We start from the raw sequence: 20,433 nt of genomic DNA on the forward strand, positions 1-20,433 counted from the left end.
CCTTATTATAATATTTTTTTTTACTCCAACGATGTTGTAGGACTAACTCTAACATGGCTACCAGGTAAGCTTCATAGCTTGACCATCTATCCAAGCCAAGGCAAAGCCAGCCCAGAGTAGAATGTCTATACCGGCTCTGTATTTGTAACGTTAGTGTTTAAAAAAAAATTATTTGTAATTGTAATTTGTATTGCTGCTATCCTGCCAGGAGTCCTGGCCTTGCCTTGGCCTTGCTTTAGGCAAAATTAGATGCACAGTAGATTGTGTTGGCAGAGCCAGGAGAAGTGGCAGGGGTATCGTAGACAACAAAAATTTCATGAAAATCACACGAAATCGAGAATCACTCAAAATCACTGCCTGGCATAACTAGTAGTAGTATCGGCCTTTCAATCACGCCTACCTTGCCTGTGTAGTGTACGCTAATTGCGTCTCGCACTGCACTGCACTGCTCATAGATATGAACGCACACAAAAGTACATGGCTGGGACTGAGCAGCTTAGAGACGCGACGATAACAATGATTCAGACCGATTCAGATACCATTTCAAGTTTTCGAGTATACTTTTTGGAAAGTTAAAGCTATCAATAATAGTTACAGATGGAACTGAAGGCTCCGTCATGATTTAAGCTCCAAAAATTATGTAATTTACTTACAATCTCGGTGGAAGTCGTGAAATATGAAGCTTTAGATAAGCCGATCACACCAAATCTCGTCTCTGTCCAAAAAACTTTTTTCTTGCATGCAGCAAACTTTTCCGCAATCGAAATGCTGCTCTCTGATTGGTTAAAACAGTGGACTAACTTTAACCCACCGATTTAGTCCACCCCAAAGAGCTGACTAAGTCGTGACGTCAAATGACGCGTTTTATACCCCGGTATAACTTTAGTCGACCTTTGTGAATCGCAAAAGTTAGCCCCTAGGTGCTAACTTTAGTCCATGGATTAAAATGACGTCAAATGACGCGTTTTATACCCCGGGTATAACTTTAGTCCACCTTTGTGAATTCGGGCCAAAAAGATTAATTGGAAGATGATTAACCCTTGTCTAATTTAGGAGATACTTTTGCATTTTCTCAACCAGCTTGCTAGCAAGTACAAATTGCATATGGTTGGAAAGATGAAAGAGTACTTTAAAAATTGATACCATTCCAGAAACTGTATGTGATGCTGTTCCTGATTAAAGCCAAGTATTTTGAATTAATCATTACCCACTCAAAATTGGCAACATGATAAAATCACAATTTAAAAATGCAAATTGGCAACTCTTCAATACATGTATCCCTTCATAATTGATTTAGACTCGTGTCATATTTCCATATTTCATGTTCGAAGTATAATGAATAGGAAATTCATGATTGTTGCCAATTTAACGAGCATAGGAAGATTAAAGATAAATTCCAGTTGTGGGAACGATCTCAAAATGACTTTCTACAGAATTTAATATAATGATCACCAAAGTGTCTGTTTGTATGAATATTAAATATGTGCCAAAGGATTCTGGAAGAAATTGTGTAATTGCTGAGAAATAAGCGCGGATTCGGTCACTTCCGTTGGGTCTTTATTCCTGCAATAATAATACACTGTCTCACGTGTGCCTATCTGTGTTGGCGATCTTCAGTGTGATCGTTTTTTAGCTAGATATTATGATTTCACAAAGTTCAGTTTATGTAACTGTACCAGATTTAGATCCACGATGATATATCAATACACAGGGTTGTTTGATTTAAATCATGTCGATTTAAATCATGATTTAAATCGCGATTTAAATCACTTGATTTTTTTCAAAAAAATCACTGATTTAAATCAACTTTTATGAAAAAAATTAGTTTTCTCTATTTTCTCTTCTTCTTAACAGATACTTTCAATGTAATCATTTTCATTTCTGTTCCACATGCTTTAGAGATACTTTAAAAGAATGATACACCCTCATGGAGTCTGATTTAACACCACTGTTTTATTTTCAAATTGTAAAACAAGCAAAACTGATGAAAACAACAAGTTTCTAACGAAGTAATGATAAATAACTCTCTGTATGTACACCAAACTGTTAAATCTTCAATAAAATAATATATAAAATCTACAAAGGTGCTCAAAGTCCACAACTTGGATACTATTACAAAACAGCTGAACTACTTGTATGTACCTCCTTCTTGTTACTATTAATACCCATTCTTTAAATTACTTAAGTTGAAGGCATATGTGTACATTGCACTTTTCATGGTGTGTTTTCATCCGCTTCACAATCCCCATCAACTCAAAACCACATAGTTTGCACTTTGCTCTGCATCCAGTTGCAGATTTTGATGGCAGTTTCTCAAAAAAGTACCAAATGGGGTCTGATTTTCTTCCAGACATGCTTATTCATGCATCACAAAAGCTGCAAAACCCTTGTTTATTAGCTATTACCAGCTGATAGTTGGGAAGTCCCCCATGTGATAGTTTTAGGAAATATTCCTAGCTAAAATCCCCCATGTGATAATTCTAGGAAATATTCCCAGCTAGAATTCCCAAGGGCAGTATAGGAACCCTAACAGGCCTTTAATAATGTCAATTTTGTTGGAAATTCTAAAGTTCTTTGAGTACTTCATGCATTGGAGTAACACTTCGGATGTTTTGAACTGACTGATATAAAAATTTCAAGAGTTTAAATGTATACATAATACATAACATTACTTGGGCTTCCATAAAATTTCCCTCTCTATAATGCAAATAAATTAAAAAAAAAAAAAAAAATTACCTGTATATAAGTGGATTATTGTGTCAAATAGTACAATACACAATGTTCAAAAGACTACTTGACCACTATTATTGGTGTAAAACAGTTTAAATATAGTTTAAAACTTGTTAAGTGTGACCATTATTTTTCGTTGGAAAAAAATCAAAAAAATCTGATTTAAATCATAAAAATCCGATTTAAATAAAAAAAAATCAAATTTTTTTGATTTTTTTAAAAAAATCAAAAAAATCAACAACCCTGTCAATACATTACCTTGGTTTTACAGACTTTCTCACGAAATCAGTGTTTTACTGCAACTACGTTCATTTAGCTTTAATTTGAACTTATGAAAGCTCTAGTGGTCTGAAAATGTTTTTCTATTATGACCGGTAAACTAACTATATTGTTCAATCTGTGTAGGATTGCACGTCACAGGCATATCCACGGTCCAGAGATTCTCGACGAAGACAATAAGGAGGAAGAAGAGAACGATATCAGTCATCGAAGCCAGGACCGTGGTCGCAGGCTGCACGAGCGGCGCGAGGAGAGCTCCGACGATGAAATTGTCGCGGAAAGAGAAACTGAGGTGTATTCGAGGAGCTTCCGGGAAGTGGACCGCCGGGAAGCAGCGCCCAGCAAGGTGTATCGGATGGAGGTGGAGGAGAGTTCGTCAGACGAGGAGGAGCTCGATGAGGAGGAGATCGAGCGGAGGAGGGCGGCGATGAGGGCTCGAGCTAGACAACGTTTTCAGGAAGATGAGGAGGTAGGGTAAAGGGGGAGTTACGGACTGACCGGCAAAAAATGTTTTTTTACTTTCTGGGGGGCACTTTTCATGACCTAATGCCTAAATTTGCTTTAGGATTAGCTTTGATATTACAGTAAATCAGTATTTCCAAGGGCTCATTACAATATACAGTGCTCTTGAGCCCTGTGTAATTTTTTCCCTTGCAGACCAACATTGAGTGTTGTCTCATATTGACTGTGTGTTATTCATAATTAGTCTGAAATATACCATTCTAGATTACTTTCAATGATACAGAGAATGAATTAGCCTATAATTTCATTCGTGGAGAGAAATTGAAGTATTATTTTAAGAGGAGAAGCACTTGTTTAGCTAAGTGGTAGCATAATTATTTCGGTATGAATGTATTGAGTAATAAATTACTGTGCTATCATTGAAGCGGGACTATATTACAAGACTCAGAATATTGCATTATGGGTTAGAAACCTGGCCAGATCCGAGTGCTTGGAAACTTAAGATGGTGCTATACAAAGCTACTGGTTGTATTAGCTTTAAACTTCCTTTTAAGATTTGTAAACTCATCGGCCCAAATTCACAAAGGTGGTTTTTAAAACCATCGGTTGAACCCATGGTTCATGCAGATTTCCTGTATAAATTACGCTTATTTACGGCTTATGTTGAAAAATGTCCAATGCTGATGCGCGCTTTTGTCAAATTGCACAAAATTGACGCCTGTTGCCGTGGTTATCCACGCTATTATTTTTATTCATGAGTCCACTGTTTGAAGAGTGGACTCATTAATTCAAAACAGTGGACTTATAAATAACCACAGCAACAGGGGTCAATTTGGCGCAATATGATAAAAGCGCGCATCAGCATTGGACATTTATTTAATATACGCGGTAATTAAGCGTAATTTTTACAGGAAATCTGCATAAACCATGGGTTCAACCGATGGTTTTAAAAACCGCCTAGGTGAATTCGGGCCATAACCTTTCACCTTTGACCCTCTTAGGTGCTTGGAGTGGACGATGAGATCAAGAAGGAGAAAGTAGATTCAGAAGAAGAGGAATCCTCAGAATATGAGGAGTATACAGACTCGGAAGAAGAAGATGGACCAAGGTTAAAACCAGTCTTTGTTGCTAAGTAAGTGTTCAAAACCATTATTATTATTATTATTATTTGTTTTGGCATCACCTGTGCCTGGTAGGCGTAAAGCGAACTGAATCACTATGACCCGCAGGTCTCTCCTCCCGAATAACTGATTGGGCGGAGTGCAGGTGGACCATTACACTGGGATTCCCCCTACTCTTATACGAATAGTGCAGTGGGTTCTTAACGTGCAAAGGTGGTGACTCTCCTCTACACGGGGCATCCATTTAACGTCCTATCCGAGGGACGGATCCATAGCCTGCATCTATGAAATATGGGAGAGACGTTTACTAAAAACGCACTGGCTTCAGTCATCCGCCCGGGGTGGACTCGAACCCACGATCTTTGGTTCGACGGGCAGACGCGTTACCGACTGAGCCAACAACGCTCTCGACTGATATCAATTTTATAGCCCATATTCTGAAGTCAGGATTAATCTAAACTCTGAGCCCCGTCTTACAAATACAATTGATCCGATCAATCACAACCATGGAAAGCCTGGAACATCAACACCTAAAATGCATGTTCAAAATATTTTCTAGGTATGTTGTTTATCCATACATTCATTGCTTTCTTGAAAAGTGAGGGTGCTTCTCTTTGTTTACATAGGACATCACGCAAATTCCCTTTAGAAAAAAATACGACACTGATGGATTTCCATACATTAGAGGTTGATTGGATCAATCGTAACTATCCGTGAGACGGGGGCCCTGGTCTAAAGTTATAGTTTAACTATTGTCAGCCAATAGTGACATAAATAAATGTATTTTAATGTATGGGCTCATTTCACTCTCGATTCACTCTTCACTGTCTGGGAAGGATGAATAAGATAGTTGTCTTCACCATAAAAAGAGCACAGCAAACAAAAAAACCATACCATGTGAGCAAAATTTTGACATATTTGGCTTCCCATAATTTCAGAATAGAGAAAGACCATGGTCTAAATTAACCCTAACTTACCCGGGGGAGGGGGGGGTTCAGCCGGTACAATGCATTTAAGACATACATTTTATGTATCTAAGCGCTTACAGATATATTATTACCGCGATCATCGGATTCAATCAGTCATTCCCGCACACAATGTATGCACATCCTCCACTCCCTGGGGAGTATTCCAGTCAGTCGCCGGTGAGGCGCACACAGTACTGGACAAGCTACAATGACTTTCCCATCCTACCTGGTACCCTTTTAGCACCTGGATCGAGAGTGGCAAAGTGTGGATTAACGCCTTGCCAAAGGACACTTGGCAGAGAATTCACATATAATCATTTGTTTATGAGCCACTTTACCATTCTATCATGATTTTGTAATTTCATTGTTTTCAGGAAAGATCGTGTCACTATTCAAGAAAAGGAAATAGCTGCTATGAAAGAGCAGGAACTAGAACAAGACGCCAAGCGCAAGGCTGAGGAAAGGAAAAGAGAAACGATAAGAGTAAGTGTCATTCTTTCAACCACTTATTAATTCAATTGAACTGGGGCATCAGGTTTTATGTGAATTCAACGTCATTTACCTGGGACAAGTAGTAGGCATCTTGTCTGCGTAGGAACCAGGCCAATAACACATTGACTTTATGGGGCTTATTAGGAATTTGTGTGGTCATATATCGGGCATTGTACCGACTCCCACCGAGTTCGTGTGTGATGTCATCAATTTGTTTGGTTCTCTATTATTATTTTAAGTAGTAGCTGCGTTATTATTATCATAAATATTATTGTTGTTGATGCTGTTGTCATTATTCTTACCATCATCATTACCATCGTCACGATGTCATCATCATCATAATCCTCGTCCCCATCCTCCTCATTATCATCATTATTAATATGAGTATAATATTTATAAATAATATTTTGATTATCATCCTGTCATTGTAGATGGTGGAGCTAGATGCAAGGCAGCTCCAGCAAGTGGAGGAGGACGTTGGTTCCAACGAGCCAAACCTCTTGACCGTAAACACCGACGACGAGAACGACGAAGTCGAGTACGAGGCTTGGAAGGTTCGCGAACTCCGCAGGATCAAACGTGACAGGGACGAACGTGAACAGTGAGTAGAGTTTCTTGGTTCCCGAAACATTAATGGTTTGACTGACTTTTGTGATTGATCATACACATTAATAAATGCAATCAATTCTCGCTACCCCAAATAGCGATTTCGCCGAGATCCGGGAAAATCCCTGTAACGCGCATTGCATTATGGGATAGCTTTTCGGTATTACAACTTCCTTATCGGAAGTCCAGTGCACTGTTTTGCCATTCAGATCAACAGTGCCGTCATGCACAACAACACAACGTCGCTTTCGCTCGGAAAGTTCGTGATCACAACCCTCTCTTTCACATTTTCACGTGAAATATATTTTTTATTTCTATTTATAATTCAAATGGAATCAAAACTGACCAAATTAGATAAAAAGTATTATAATCTGTACATATTACGCTGATTTCAGCGTGGTGGAAAACTCAGTATCGCGAACCTCGCGCGAGCATAACTCTGAACCGGAAGTGTTGATGACGACCCGACGAAGTGAAAATTATCTCGTCTCGCGCATTATGAGATTTTTGTTCCTATTTGGGGTAGCGAGAATTGTAGAATCAGCCCTAAGATTAACAGGTCGCTGGTATATGTAAATGTCTTGTACTACAGTTGCATGTCATCCTTGGTAGAGTGCAATAGAACCAGGTAGGTGTTTCATAAAGCTGTTCGTAAAGTTACGCACAACTTTACGAACGACTGCAATATGTTCTTAGGTCCTGAATCATTTACATAGGGACATCACATAACACAAGAAAGGATCACCAGTCGTGCGTAAAGTCATTCGTAACTTACGAACGGATTTATGAAACACCCACCTCGCCAGTTTAAAATCCTCTCAACTTTAATTTAAAAAAAAAACAATTAAATACATGAGAGAGTTCAAAAACGTATGATACATATTTTAATACATAATTTAAGAAGATTATGAAGATGACATCTGCCAAACAAAATTGAATTTGGGTGTTTGATATGCAAATAATATTTCTTGCATATGAATTCACATAATTCATGTTAAAGAGCAAGTAATAAGTATTCAATTCATCATTTTACACTCTGTAATTTATGATATTAGGAGTTTATGAACAATTTTTTTTCTTATGCCTCGTTCGCACTGCCATGTGATCCTGTACGAAAGCCGAGATTGGCCTTTCGTAACTGATTGCGAAAATTTTTGGACCATTCAAAAAATTTTCTACGATCAATACGTTTGCCACGACTGATCTGATATGAACTGATACAATCTGATATGACTTGATACGCTCGCTACGATTGCGCCACAATTAAGAGGATATTTTAATCGTGGTGCCAATCATGAAAGTGGGAACTAGGTATTAGCCAGTGAATGGTGACCAAGGTAAGGGGGCCACCTGGCCCCTCCCTCCTCCAAAATAACCCAATTAGGGTTAAACTTGCCTTCTTTTTATTTTGTGATTTCAGGATTGAGAAGGACAGACTTGAGACGGAGAGATTAAGAAACATGACGGAGGAAGAGAGAAGAGAAGAACTAAGAGTGAATCCTAAACAGATAACCAACAAACAGAGCAAAGGAAGATACAAGTTCTTACAGAAGTATTATCATCGTGGTGCTTTCTATCTGGTGAGTGTTAAACCTATCCAGCCTGGGAGGAAGCTTATTTAACCCCCCTCCCCCTCAACATTTTAAGAAAAAAATCTGTAATGCAAAATGACTGTGTCGCGATGTCTCATTAGTTTGTTCTTTCGGGTTTAGCAATCTTTTCAAGACCAAATTTACAATGCCCTGTTACATGTTTTTAAATTGATGCTACATTTATTGTTAGTGCATGTCAGACCCAAAATTGCTCAAAAATTGATTTCGTGTACAAATCCGAAGCAAATGCTGTATGTAGCTAATAGTCATGAATGTAACATTATTTTCACTTTTACTGATTAAAAGAAATTGATTTCATGGTATTTATGATTGACCTATAATTTTGAACAAAAAAAAAACATGAAATGATAAGAAATTTGAAAATAGATAAAGGTTTATAAGAAAAAATGTTATTACTGGCATTCATTAATGATCCTAAAAAGAGTGTCCAGAGTCTATTTAATAATAATAATGATAATAATAGCCAATTTTTATCTAGCGCTTTTCCAAGAATGGCTCAAAGTGCGTTACAGCTTATTATTACCTTGGTCATTGGATTCATTTCAATCCCGCACGAAAAGTGCACAATTTCCACTCCCTGGGGAGCATTCCTTGCATTCATCGCAGCCTCATTATGGCGCTGGCAAATTCAAACATACAATATCTTTCGCATCCTACCGGGCACCCATTTAGCACCTGGTTCGAGAGTAGCAAAGTGTGGTTTAACGCCTTGCCAAAGGACGCTAGACCGCGTTGGGATTCGAACACACGACCCCCTGTTTACAAGGTGAAAGTCAGAACCACTACACCACGGCTCTTCCACTTCTATTTCGGCTCTACGGCTCTTCTATTTAGTAGTTTTGTAGCTTTATTTATAGATTAAAACCTGAATTCAGATTTTTATGCATTGATTAGCATAATTCATTTATGATTAAAATAAATTTGATAAATTTTGGTATAGTTCCCTTTCCAATTTTAGATATTACTTTGCAGGTGACGTGCCTGCCGATTTTCGTCGCAGTCAATGGCATGATCATTTCTTCGTAGATTTGACAGAGTAGTGTATATAAATGTGCCAGATGTAGATGTATGATGATTTGATGACGATTGACTTTGATTTTAAAGAATTTCTTATGAAACTATTGTGTGCTAAGACTACATTAGATAAGCTCTAAATCATTTTCTTTGACGTTTCCTTACAGGATGATGAGAAGGAGGTTCTTAAAAGAGATGTCTCAGGAGCCACTCTTGAAGATCACTTTGATAAGACCGTCTTGCCTAAAGTCATGCAGGTAAAGTAACTTTTGGCCCCAAATTTTCTTGAAGCTAGAAACATTTTGAAAGCTTTTGTTACTTAAAGGAGAATGAAACTCTAGGAGCAAGTTAGCTTTTGTGAAAGCAGAAAAATCAAAGAATAAGATCAACAAAACTTTGAGAAAAATAGGACTAGCAATAAAAGAGTTATGAGCATTTGAATGTCGAGATCACTAATGCTATGGAGATCCTCCCATTGGCAATGCGACCAAGATCTGTGATGTCACACACGTACAACTCTCCCATTTGGACACTGAAAATATACCCCAAAACATCTCTTTTTGCTCATTCTAATCATATGACAAACGATTCATCAATTATATAATGTTGTGAAACCTCTGTACTTGTCATCTCATAAAGAGAACACCTCACCTTGTGATAGACTCTATAAAAGTGAGAATATAAGTGAAATAAGTACTAAAGTAATGAGGGAGTTGTACGTGTGTGATATCACAGATCTTGGTCGCATTGCCGTTGGGAGGATCTACATGGCACTAGTGATCTCAATATTCGAATGCTCATAACTTTCTTATTATTCATTCAATCTTCCTCAAACTTTCAACAATATGTTTCTTTGATTTTTCTCTTTGATATGGATTCAGCTGGTTTCAAGGGTTTCATTCTCCTTTAAGGAGTATCCTATAGATTTCAAACTTTGTATCATTATGTAATGTATACAATGTCATATATTTGTTAAAAAATAAATGAAAGAAAAGAAAGAAGAAGAAAAAATAAATAAAACAAAAACAAGTAGGAGAAGGGGGAACCAGGAAGGAAAGAAGAATTAGAATAAAAGAAGTAAAAGGAGGAGGGGTGGAAAATGAGGCAAAAGGGAGAAAGTAAGGGGAGAGGACAAGAAGGGTGATAAGGAAAGAATGAAAATTTGTAGAAGCAAAAGAAGAAGGAAAATCAGGAGGGATATGAAAATGAGCCAAGCAGAAAATGACGCATTGGGATATTTCTAATAAGATACATCAAACCGTACCAAAGACGGCTAGAAACCATACCTAATTTTGATGACCCAAAGGACTTTACTAAAGTCAGTGGGGTGTCAGCTTTTGATATAATTTACACATGGTAGATCCCTGGTAGATCAGGATTTATGACTAGCAGACGTTATGTAATGCCACTGGAAAATACCTTATGGTAAAGTCATCATCTCACTTTCTGTGTCCTGATACTGTTGCCCAAGACTTGGCTGAAGATATCTTTTTGGCACTCCGAGATTGCTTTCCCCAAAGATATCTCTGCTACTGGGTATTTCCAATAATTTTTTTTTACAAAGTCTGGGGTCAGCAAATAATAATCCATTTTCTATGAAAGCTATTGCCCCACTGGCCCGTATTCTGAAGTCGGGTTTAACTTAAACTCAGGTTTAAAGTTGTGGTTTAAGTATGGAGAGCCAATTGGAGCATGAATCCCTAACAGTAAACATTCAGTTTTTTAACTCAAATGACACCCAAATTGTTCATAATTGTCTGGGAATGATAACTGAAGTATTTTCTTCATTATGAAAGCAAAAGGAAACAAAATATTACGCATAAGAAATATAAAATATAAACTTAATTTTCGATTTCTTGGCTTCCCATAATTTTAGTACAGAGTTAGACCATGGTCTAAGTTAAACCTGACTTCAGAATACGGGCCACTGACTTTAATAAAGTTCGATTTCCTAACCTACTGGTACAAATATTTTTCTTCCTTGTCTCTTGCTCTTCAGGTCAAGAACTTTGGACGGTCTGGTCGTACCAAGTACACCCATCTTGTCGATCAAGACACCACCTCCATGGACTCAGCGTGGACCAACGAAACGGCTCTCTCCAGGAAGTTCCAGACCTCTGTCGCCGGAGGCATGAAGCAAACCTTCGAGAAACCTACCGCAAGGAAATCAAGGAAGGCTCCGATGCAATGAGAGTGGACACTCTAGAAAAGTGGCTGTCGTTGCAGCTGAAAATTCATTTACTTTACAGTGGTAAGTTTCCTCAAGGATGTTCCAGACAACTGTTACTGGTGGCATGAAGCAAACCTTCGAGAAACCTACCGCAAGGAAATCAAGAAAGGCTCCAATGCAATGAGATTAGACACTCTAGAAAAGTGGCTGTCGTTGCAGCTGAAAATTCATTTACTTTACAGTGGTAAGTTTCCTCAAGAATGTTCCAGACAACTGTTGCTGGTGGCATGAAGCAAACCTTGGAGAAACCTACCGCAAGGAAATCAAGAAAGGCTCCGATGCAATGAGATTGGACACTCTAGAAAAGTGGCTGTCGTTACAGCTGAAAAATTCATTTACTTTACAGTGGTAAGTTTCCTCAAGAATGTTCCAGACCACTAGAATCCTTCCCACTACCGCAAGGAAATGTAGAAAGGCTCCAATGCAATGGAATGAGTTTTGAAGAAAAAAATCAGGAAAACTGGCTATAGTTACAGCTGGAGATTCATGTACTCTACAATTGAAAGTTTCCTCAAGGATGTTCCAGATTGCTGTTACTGGGGGCATGAAACAAACCTTAGTGACACCTACCTGCTACCGCAAGGAAATCAAGAATGGCTCCAATGCAATGAGCTTGGAAAAATCAGGAAAACTGGCTATAGTTACAGCTGGAAATTCATGTACTCTACAAATGAAAGACTTCCAAATGACATTCCTGGCCATTATCTCTGGCAACATGAAAATGTCTTTCAAGAACATATGAGAAGAAAGCCTGGAAAGAAGTCAATGTAGTGAAATTGGAAAATCAAAAAATTGGCTGTGGTTACCTCAACCCCTGTGCATTACAATTGAAAGATTTCTCAAGGAAATTTCAAACCATTGCCTACATCAGGAAAGGCTCGAAAGACTCCAAATGCAATGACGGCCCCATAACAGAAAGATTAACCATTCCAGACCATTTTCTCTTGCTGCTTGAAAGTTAAACAGCAAAGTCTTAAAAATGATACGTTTTTTTACTGGGAGCCATTGTAAGGAAGGTAAAACAGGACTAATGTGAGTGCACCTGGTGGTTAGAGATATGATGGGAGCAACAGAGCTGCAAAGTAGTACTAATTATCCGTATTTAGTACTGAAAAATGAGAAGAATACTGATGGTTTCATGCAAAATACTGATTTCTTTAGTTTCTGTTTTATGTGTTGTCCGTTGGTATTTCTTTGAAAATACTGATATCCTCACCAAAATACAGATTTTCAGCATGAAAAATACTGACATGTTCTTGATCGGGTTGGCACCTCTGGAGCAGAAGCATTGTAAAGTTTCTGGAATTTGAATTAATGATCCTAGGAAAGATTGAACAAAAAAGAATCGCCAAAATCGAGGCAGGAAGGAAGTAAAGCATGAACCAATTATTCTGTTTTAATCAAACTGAGTAAAGGTTAAGTTCAAGATATCCTGAAATAAATTTGTATTGCAAGTTAATCTAGATGTTCTTCTGGGTGCATTGAGATTCCTTCATAATGAAAAATAGATATCAAATCTTGGTTGTTACTTCAACTCTCAGCCTATACAGGGTCTGAAACTTGAGACTAACATCATTCATGTGCTAGCACAATGGGCACATGAGCACTTTTAAAAGCAAACAATGGGCCCAGGGCTATGTCATTGGGCTGTTTGGCTTTATTCAAATCCTGAACAATAGAATAAGGTCATGTGGGGGATTAGTATTGTAAATAGGGAACTCTGAACTGAGTTCCAATCTAACCTTGGTGTGTATGGTCTAGGTTTACATCCAATCGGTCTACAAGCAGATAATGCTTTTGAACACCATCATGGCTAAACCCACTTGGTCGACTATCAGTTTTGTCTTGGAGCCGATTGGTCCAACCATCACATGACCTGATTGTTATTTACAGGGGTGTGAGATTAACGATTTTTAGCTGATTTTTTATTTTGATTTTCAGCTTGATTTCAGCTTATTTTGGTTTTCCTCTGTCAAAAATTATGGGAGCACTTTCAATTTTACCTTTTTTCAATACTCAGCTTTTTTTCAGCTTGTTTAATTTGTGATCACCCACACTCCTGCATTTATACCTCAATCACATTGCCCTACGGCGAGTCGAAAACAACCGTTTTAACAGTTTCTGTACCAGCTGCATAGGTGGTTTGAATAAATATGAATAAAACAACTGTTTTTGACTCATCGTACGGCCACCGTAGAGCAAATGTGACTGAGGTATTAGTCTCGTAGTCTAATTCCCACTTTGTCTGTTTGTTATTTTTTACTTTGTCAAATGAAAATTTTGTTATTTTTTCATTCATCTATTTGTATAGACAAAGTGATGTTATACCAAGTGACTATTAGATGAAATGGTATAGCCTTGGTGGAAATTACTCAAAGTGGTTTATATGTAAATGGCACTTAATCAAGGTATTGATACATAGAACTTTCATTGATCATGTATGTTGAGTGCTCCAGACTTTTCTGTAAACTCCTTAAATAAGAGATGTAATGATTCAGTTTTGTGCAACAAAGTTGTTGCATGGTATATATATAACTGTATAGAATTAATTAAAGACTTGTAAATAAATTCATATTAAAACAAAACCTGTCTTGTATTTCTGTGTGTTTGATACTTGGTTGATTGTTCCTCTTCAATATGCTAAGGGGAGTTTTAACTGGAGATTGTTTTGATTCGTAATCAAGTGTTTTTAGACTGAAAATTAAATTGAGGGAGTTTAGTAAAGAGGATACGACAGCCGAAAAAGAAGTAGATATTAGAGTGAATGAATGAGTGAGAGAGAGAGAAAGAGCGAGTGAGTGAGTGAGATAAAGAAAGAGCGAGTGAGTGAGTGAGAGAAAGAGCAAGTGAGTGAGTGAGAGAAAGAGCAAGTGAGTGTGTGAGTGACAGAGGGTGGGTGTATATGTGTGAAGAAAGGGATAGAAAAAGAAGACTGGAATTTAAAAAAAAATAGCAAAATGATGAGAAAGATTTTCAAGATACATGAGAGAAAACAAACATCAAGAAAACTGGTATGACTGAAAAAAATAAACAAGAGACACTTAATGAATATACAGGGAATAAAATAAAAACATGGGTGGAATTGAAATTGAATGAAAGAAAATATAAAGTGGGGGAATTTCTTGAAACTATAATAAAAGAAATACAAAAAACTCCTTACAACCCAAATGGATGCAATTGCCTTAGTGAAAAGAGGTTCCAAAACAAGGCCACAATTGAATAACACTTCATCCCCCCGCCTCCGATACGGCCATTCCTAATTTCTTTCATGAATGAACGATATGAATATTTCGGGGAATATAATTTGTTATCAAAAGATAACACATTGCTGCAGTCATTTATATGATTACGACCGTTGTATGAAAAACTGTGCTGTTTATTGTCACTAGATGGCGCTTCAACATTTGGTCTTGTGGCTCGTCGACTATGAGCGCATGCCATACGCTAGACAGCTGAAATCACCCTGTTTTGTGGAGGCTAGCCGGGAAGCTAGGGAACATCAAAATAATATTAGAATAAATCGTTGTTAAAATGTTCCACATACAATTAATTCATCTAAATTTCAAGGATTAGAAGAGAAGCAATCTGGTTGGGAAGAGTAAAATGAGCCGGACGAACAATTTAAAAAAGTTTCATCAAAATCGGTTATGAAATATGCAGGTTATGGACATTTAAAAAGTGGTAAAGTCTTGTTGTACTTTCCATGGGGATACTAAATTTGGCAAACGTGCTTCGGAATCACAGATTTTCGGGACAACTCTTCATTTGTTTTGTACCCAAATTGTCAGATTTTCCCCAATATCTTTCAATTTGCACCTTGCCTCCTTCTGAGCATAACATGATGGGAAAATGATAATTCACACCACATATATATTAAGGTCGGGAGGAATGTGAACCGATTTTGATGAAACTTGTTTTAAATTGTCCCTCTCATTTTCCAATAAGCTTTGCTTCTCTTCTTGAATTTGGCTGAAAATCTGTAATTTGAACCAGTAGAGAAAAAATCAAACTAACGAAACATTGAAACTTTCATCAAAATGGACAGGGAATACCAATGTTATAACAATAAAGTTATCCATTATCCGGACAGTTATAATTATGCATGTCTTCATGAATATGAAATGAAACTGGTTAATGATGCCATGTCGCCATTTCTACTTTGTGCTTAAAATTCACATTTTGTCCTCCAAGAATGTAAAAGTATGTTTGACTTCTGAGTAAGTGTGTAAGATGATTATTGCTGAAACTTATTTTTTTAGGGAGACAATTAATGTTTCATGAAATTTGTAATAAATAAGAAAAGGGAAACTGCCTTCACATGGTATTTCCGAGATTTTCAAAATTGTCAGATTTTGATGGAGTTTTCAGTATGTTGCTTATTATCCTTTGTATTTTGTTGATACCTCTTTTTTTCTCTCCTCTCTAAAGCAAATTACAATTTTCGAGAACACTGTGGCGTACGGGACACTCGAAATGTGTCGTACGGGACATCTCTAAATTGAAGCCAAACTTACTTACTTTATGTCTCTTTGACTTCTTCAATCACTTTATTTGGCTGATGATAATGATAATCCTATCAAACTAAAGACATTCATTATGTTAGAAACCGCTATTGGCTGAATATTTCTGTCAATATATATAAACAAAATAATGTGTCGTACGGGACACTTGTGTGTCGTACGGGACACTTGTGTGTCGTACGGGACACTTGTGTGTCGTACGGGACACTTGTGTGTTGTACAGGCACTTGCGTGTTGTACTGGGCAGCCTGAATAAAACAATGAACTTTTTATCAATCAGAAGGGGAGCATTGCCCCTAAATTCTTCCTTTTTATGCAAAGTCTTTTAATAAGTAGTCATTCAGGACAATATAATTAAGTAACCTCAATATATACAATCGGGAGCAATATGTTATCATTTTTTTTCATGATGGGAAATATACAAGGGTTCACAGCATTTTTATGAGCTGAAAAACTTGAGGTTTTATGTGAAGTTATATCTTAGTGAATTAATTGATGATTTCCAATACACTATTTAAACAATGTGTGAATGAAACTGTTTGTGTAAATTATGGGGCTAAAATTTTATAATTTTTCATATAAAATGTATATATACATGATATAGATCACAACTGTCACTTGTAATTCCACAAAATATTTTCTTTCTAAAGAAATGCGGTTCTACTTTTTCAAACCTTTCTGCATTTAATGAAACCATATGGTTTGTCTTATTTTCCAGATTTTTTTTTGAACAACATTTTTTTTACAACTTGAAAAAAGTAAGGAGTTTCAATACTGTATATAAAAAAATTAGTGATGATCAAGGGAAGTCCAAATAGATGATTGATATGTAATTTTTTTTTACATCTTATAATAATTCCACATTAGCATGCAAGAGGAAGTCATCTTCCAGGCTAGGGTGAATCAATTATAAAAGTTTTCTTTTCATGCTCAATGACAAAGAAATTAACCCGCTCTGACCAGTGAAAATCACCAGTTTAGCTGAAGGGATTCACCGTGGAATACGCCTACATGAAATCAATCAAAATGGTTAGAATCACCTATTTCATGTTCTATGAAGATAAGAAAGTACTTTTTCAGGTCACTTTATGTCAAATCAATTACTTGAATTAAAATAAGCCTACTATTTATAGTTTCTGAATCCAAATCCTGCAATTAAATGCATTATATATTGTGTGTCGTACGGGACAACTTTTAATAGGACAATTATTGAAAAATGAAGGGCAGTAATTAGATCCTTATGGGATAAATCGATCACCCATGGGTCAAAGAAAGAGAAACTGATATTGTGAAATTGCATCATCAAAAATAAAATTGTAGGAAAAACTTTTTTTTTTTGATGTGTCGTACGGGACATTGCCAAAAATAGGTTCGGAAAAATCAGGGCTGCCCCTATTATGGATCATGAAAATGTTGTAGATATTATTTGGAACCATCAATGATACATTATTCCATTGACCTGCAATATTTTCAATCTTCTTGCGCTTTGCCAATAATTGTTTCAGGCAGTGTTTGTACTTGACTATTTAATTAGCAAAATTATTGAAAATTGAAAATTCCATTGTTCCCCCCCAAAAAAAACTATATCTGACTTCACTTTTGGTTAAAACTCATAATTTTCATAAAATTTAGGTATCATAGTAAAATATTACACTACTTGTGACTTATTGAAAGCATGTTGAAATTTAGGATATTTTTGAAGTTCTAGTGTAGAATCGCCCATACAGTATTTTATAGAGGACCACACTCTTCACTTTAGTCCGGTGTTATTTTGTAATTAGCGCTATAATTGACAATACAAAACGAGTTTTGCAACTGAAAATTTCGCACGCTAGGCCTATTATAATTATATTCTCTCGCGGAAAAAAAAGGTTCTAAATATATATCTTATCAATCAGAAATCACTTCATAAAGGCTTTGCTCAACTTAACACACAACTAGTTCACGTATATAGATAATAATCTCATGGTGAATATTCGTTTACACCAAAATGCCAATTTCGACATGATATGCTTATGTGCCCTTTTTGGTTTTGCCCCCAAACGAAAATACGTTTCGCCATCCTTGCCTAATGGTGTCAGTTTTAACACTCCCATATTTTAAGGTGTGAACTAAAACTGTAATTTATTTCTGCTGATTTTAATTATACCTGACTCTTTGCCTGGTTTTGAAAGTTCGTTTTGTCATGGCGGCATTCTGTTTTCTAATAATTCTGTACTGGATAAAAAAGTACGAATTTCCTTTTTTCTCCATTGTAGCGATTATTAGAATGCGAAAACAAAATTACTCCACTGTCTAAAAAACATTATCATTTTCCATCCGAGTATTAAAACTTTGCATTCGAACAAGTGACATTTTCATTTAACTTGACGCGATATTGATTTTACAATTTAAAAGCACTTGAATGAATCCTATATACTAGTAATTTATAGTTGTTTTGAATATTATAGTACGAAATTTGGTGAAAGAAAATTGAACACTTAACAATTTTATTCTCATTCGCGCAGCACTAGATGATTTGGATTTCAGAAAACACTTCTTAAATGAGGGGGGGGGGGTGGGCCTTCATTATCTATTGAACCCCTTTTTTTTGCTTTTCAAATTTATCGGCACCAATTTGATCTCCATCTTGTAGTGAACCCCCCCCTTTTTTTTTTGCTTTTCAAATTTACGTCAGCACCCCTAGTCCATAAATCGTTAATAGGGCCCTGAGGGGGGGGGGGGGACCTGCATATGTCCTATAATGCCATATTTTATGGAAAAAAGACATTGAATTTTATGCAAATATATTTGCTTTAAAATTTCAGATTATGTTGAAAGATACCAATTCAAGATGAACCGGTAAGGGATCAAGGATTTCATAAATGATGAGGGTGGGTGACTGTTTACCCTATTCGGGGGGGGGGGGGTCTGTGTCGCCGAAGAAAATTTACATGGGGAAACGAGTTGAGGATCTAGCGGTCGGAACCCCCCCCCCAATACCATTATCATGTAGGCCTGCACAGTGGCGTAACAGGCGGGGGGCAGGGGGGGCAAGCTGCCCCCCCCCCCCCGGCGGAGCTCACCGGGAAAATTAAAAAAGAAACGGGAAAAAGAAAAAAAAGGGGGAGGGAAGGGAAAGGGAAAGGAAAGAAAAAAGGGGAAAGGGAAAGGAAAAGGGAAAAGAAAACTAAGAAAAAACATAAAAAAGGGAAAACGGAAAGATAACGGGAAAAGGAAGGAAAAAAGAACAAGTGAGAAAGAACAATTCGCACCGATATACAAATACATTAGCATGATTAGTAAGACAGGGAAATAAATTAAAGATGACAAAAAGGCAAACAAAAGCTGGAAATAAAGGCAGAATGGAATTAGCCAAAATCTAAATTGGAAAATAAAGACTAGGGACAAGATAACGTACACTACCGGGCTGCCGAGGATTGAGATAACGAGCGGGAAGAAAAAGGGATGATATATAGCATAATGTCGTATGAAAGTCTATCATAAACTTGCTAAATCTCCAAAGGCTCTGTCCAAGAGTCAAGACCCCGTGCAGTGGGGGCTTTTCATCTGTAACCTTTAATGGGTTCTATAACGGGCCCCTATATGGACCCTTCCTGCATTAAGCTTTACGTTGAAGCACTGGCGTACCGGGGGTGGTTCCACAGCAAAGGGGAAATAAAAGAAAATAAAGGAGGCAGCGAAATGAGATGAATGAAAAAAAATATATGACATGATATTTGCTATAATGATGTAAAAATCTATCACATAATTAGAATTTCATTTTAACAGGCCATTTTTTTCTGGCTCGCTTCGCTCGCTGGCGACTTTTTACAAATGTTCCCACATTTGCTATGGTGTGCCCCTCACAATATTTGGATGATTACGATACACAACTGTATTGAATTTATTTGTTGTGTTAAAGCTATATAAATATACACGCAATTTGATTAAAATAAGTGGCCATCTGTAAGGTTTAAAATGGCTTTGATATCAAGAGGTTCCGGGGCTCTGCCCTGGACCCCACCCATAAGGCACTGATATATGGATGAGTTTGGACCATGGCCCCCAAAAGTTCTACAACCAAACGAAAAAAAAATGAGGAAAGAAAGGAAAGTGTATTATATTTTTTTGAATATCACGTTAAAATTTATCTTCGTATTAGATTCTCATGAAAAGGTGATTTTTTTTATCTCGCTCGCTTCGCTCGCTCGGGACTTATATTAAGCTACTTCTTGCCAGAAGCGCCATACTCGGCCCCCTCGAGCATATAGAGCTTCGCCCTGATGCTCACAATCATAACAAAAATCCTGTTCACCATGGCATACAAAAAAAGAGAGAAAAAATGAAAAAGAGGAGGGTGAAATATAATATCATCTTTTTACCATTATGTCAAAATCTATCACAAAATTTGATTTT

General features: G+C 37.0%; 1 protein-coding gene across 1 annotated transcript; it reads left to right on the forward strand.

Moving 5' to 3' along the window:
- The first annotated feature begins 53 nt into the window (after positions 1-53).
- LOC129263669 (microfibrillar-associated protein 1-like) lies at positions 54-12,863 on the forward strand. Its single transcript, XM_064100483.1, has 8 exons — positions 54-64; positions 3,136-3,478; positions 4,473-4,603; positions 5,935-6,043; positions 6,484-6,653; positions 8,079-8,238; positions 9,453-9,542; positions 11,285-12,863. The coding sequence occupies exons 1-8, from the start codon at positions 54-56 to the stop codon at positions 11,474-11,476; spliced, it is 1,206 nt and encodes a 401-aa protein (XP_063956553.1). The 3' UTR covers positions 11,477-12,863.
- The last annotated feature ends 7,570 nt before the right edge of the window (positions 12,864-20,433 follow it).

Source organism: Lytechinus pictus, chromosome 6, assembly GCF_037042905.1.
Source record: "Lytechinus pictus isolate F3 Inbred chromosome 6, Lp3.0, whole genome shotgun sequence".
In the NCBI taxonomy this organism is placed as follows: Eukaryota; Metazoa; Echinodermata; class Echinoidea; order Temnopleuroida; family Toxopneustidae; genus Lytechinus; species Lytechinus pictus.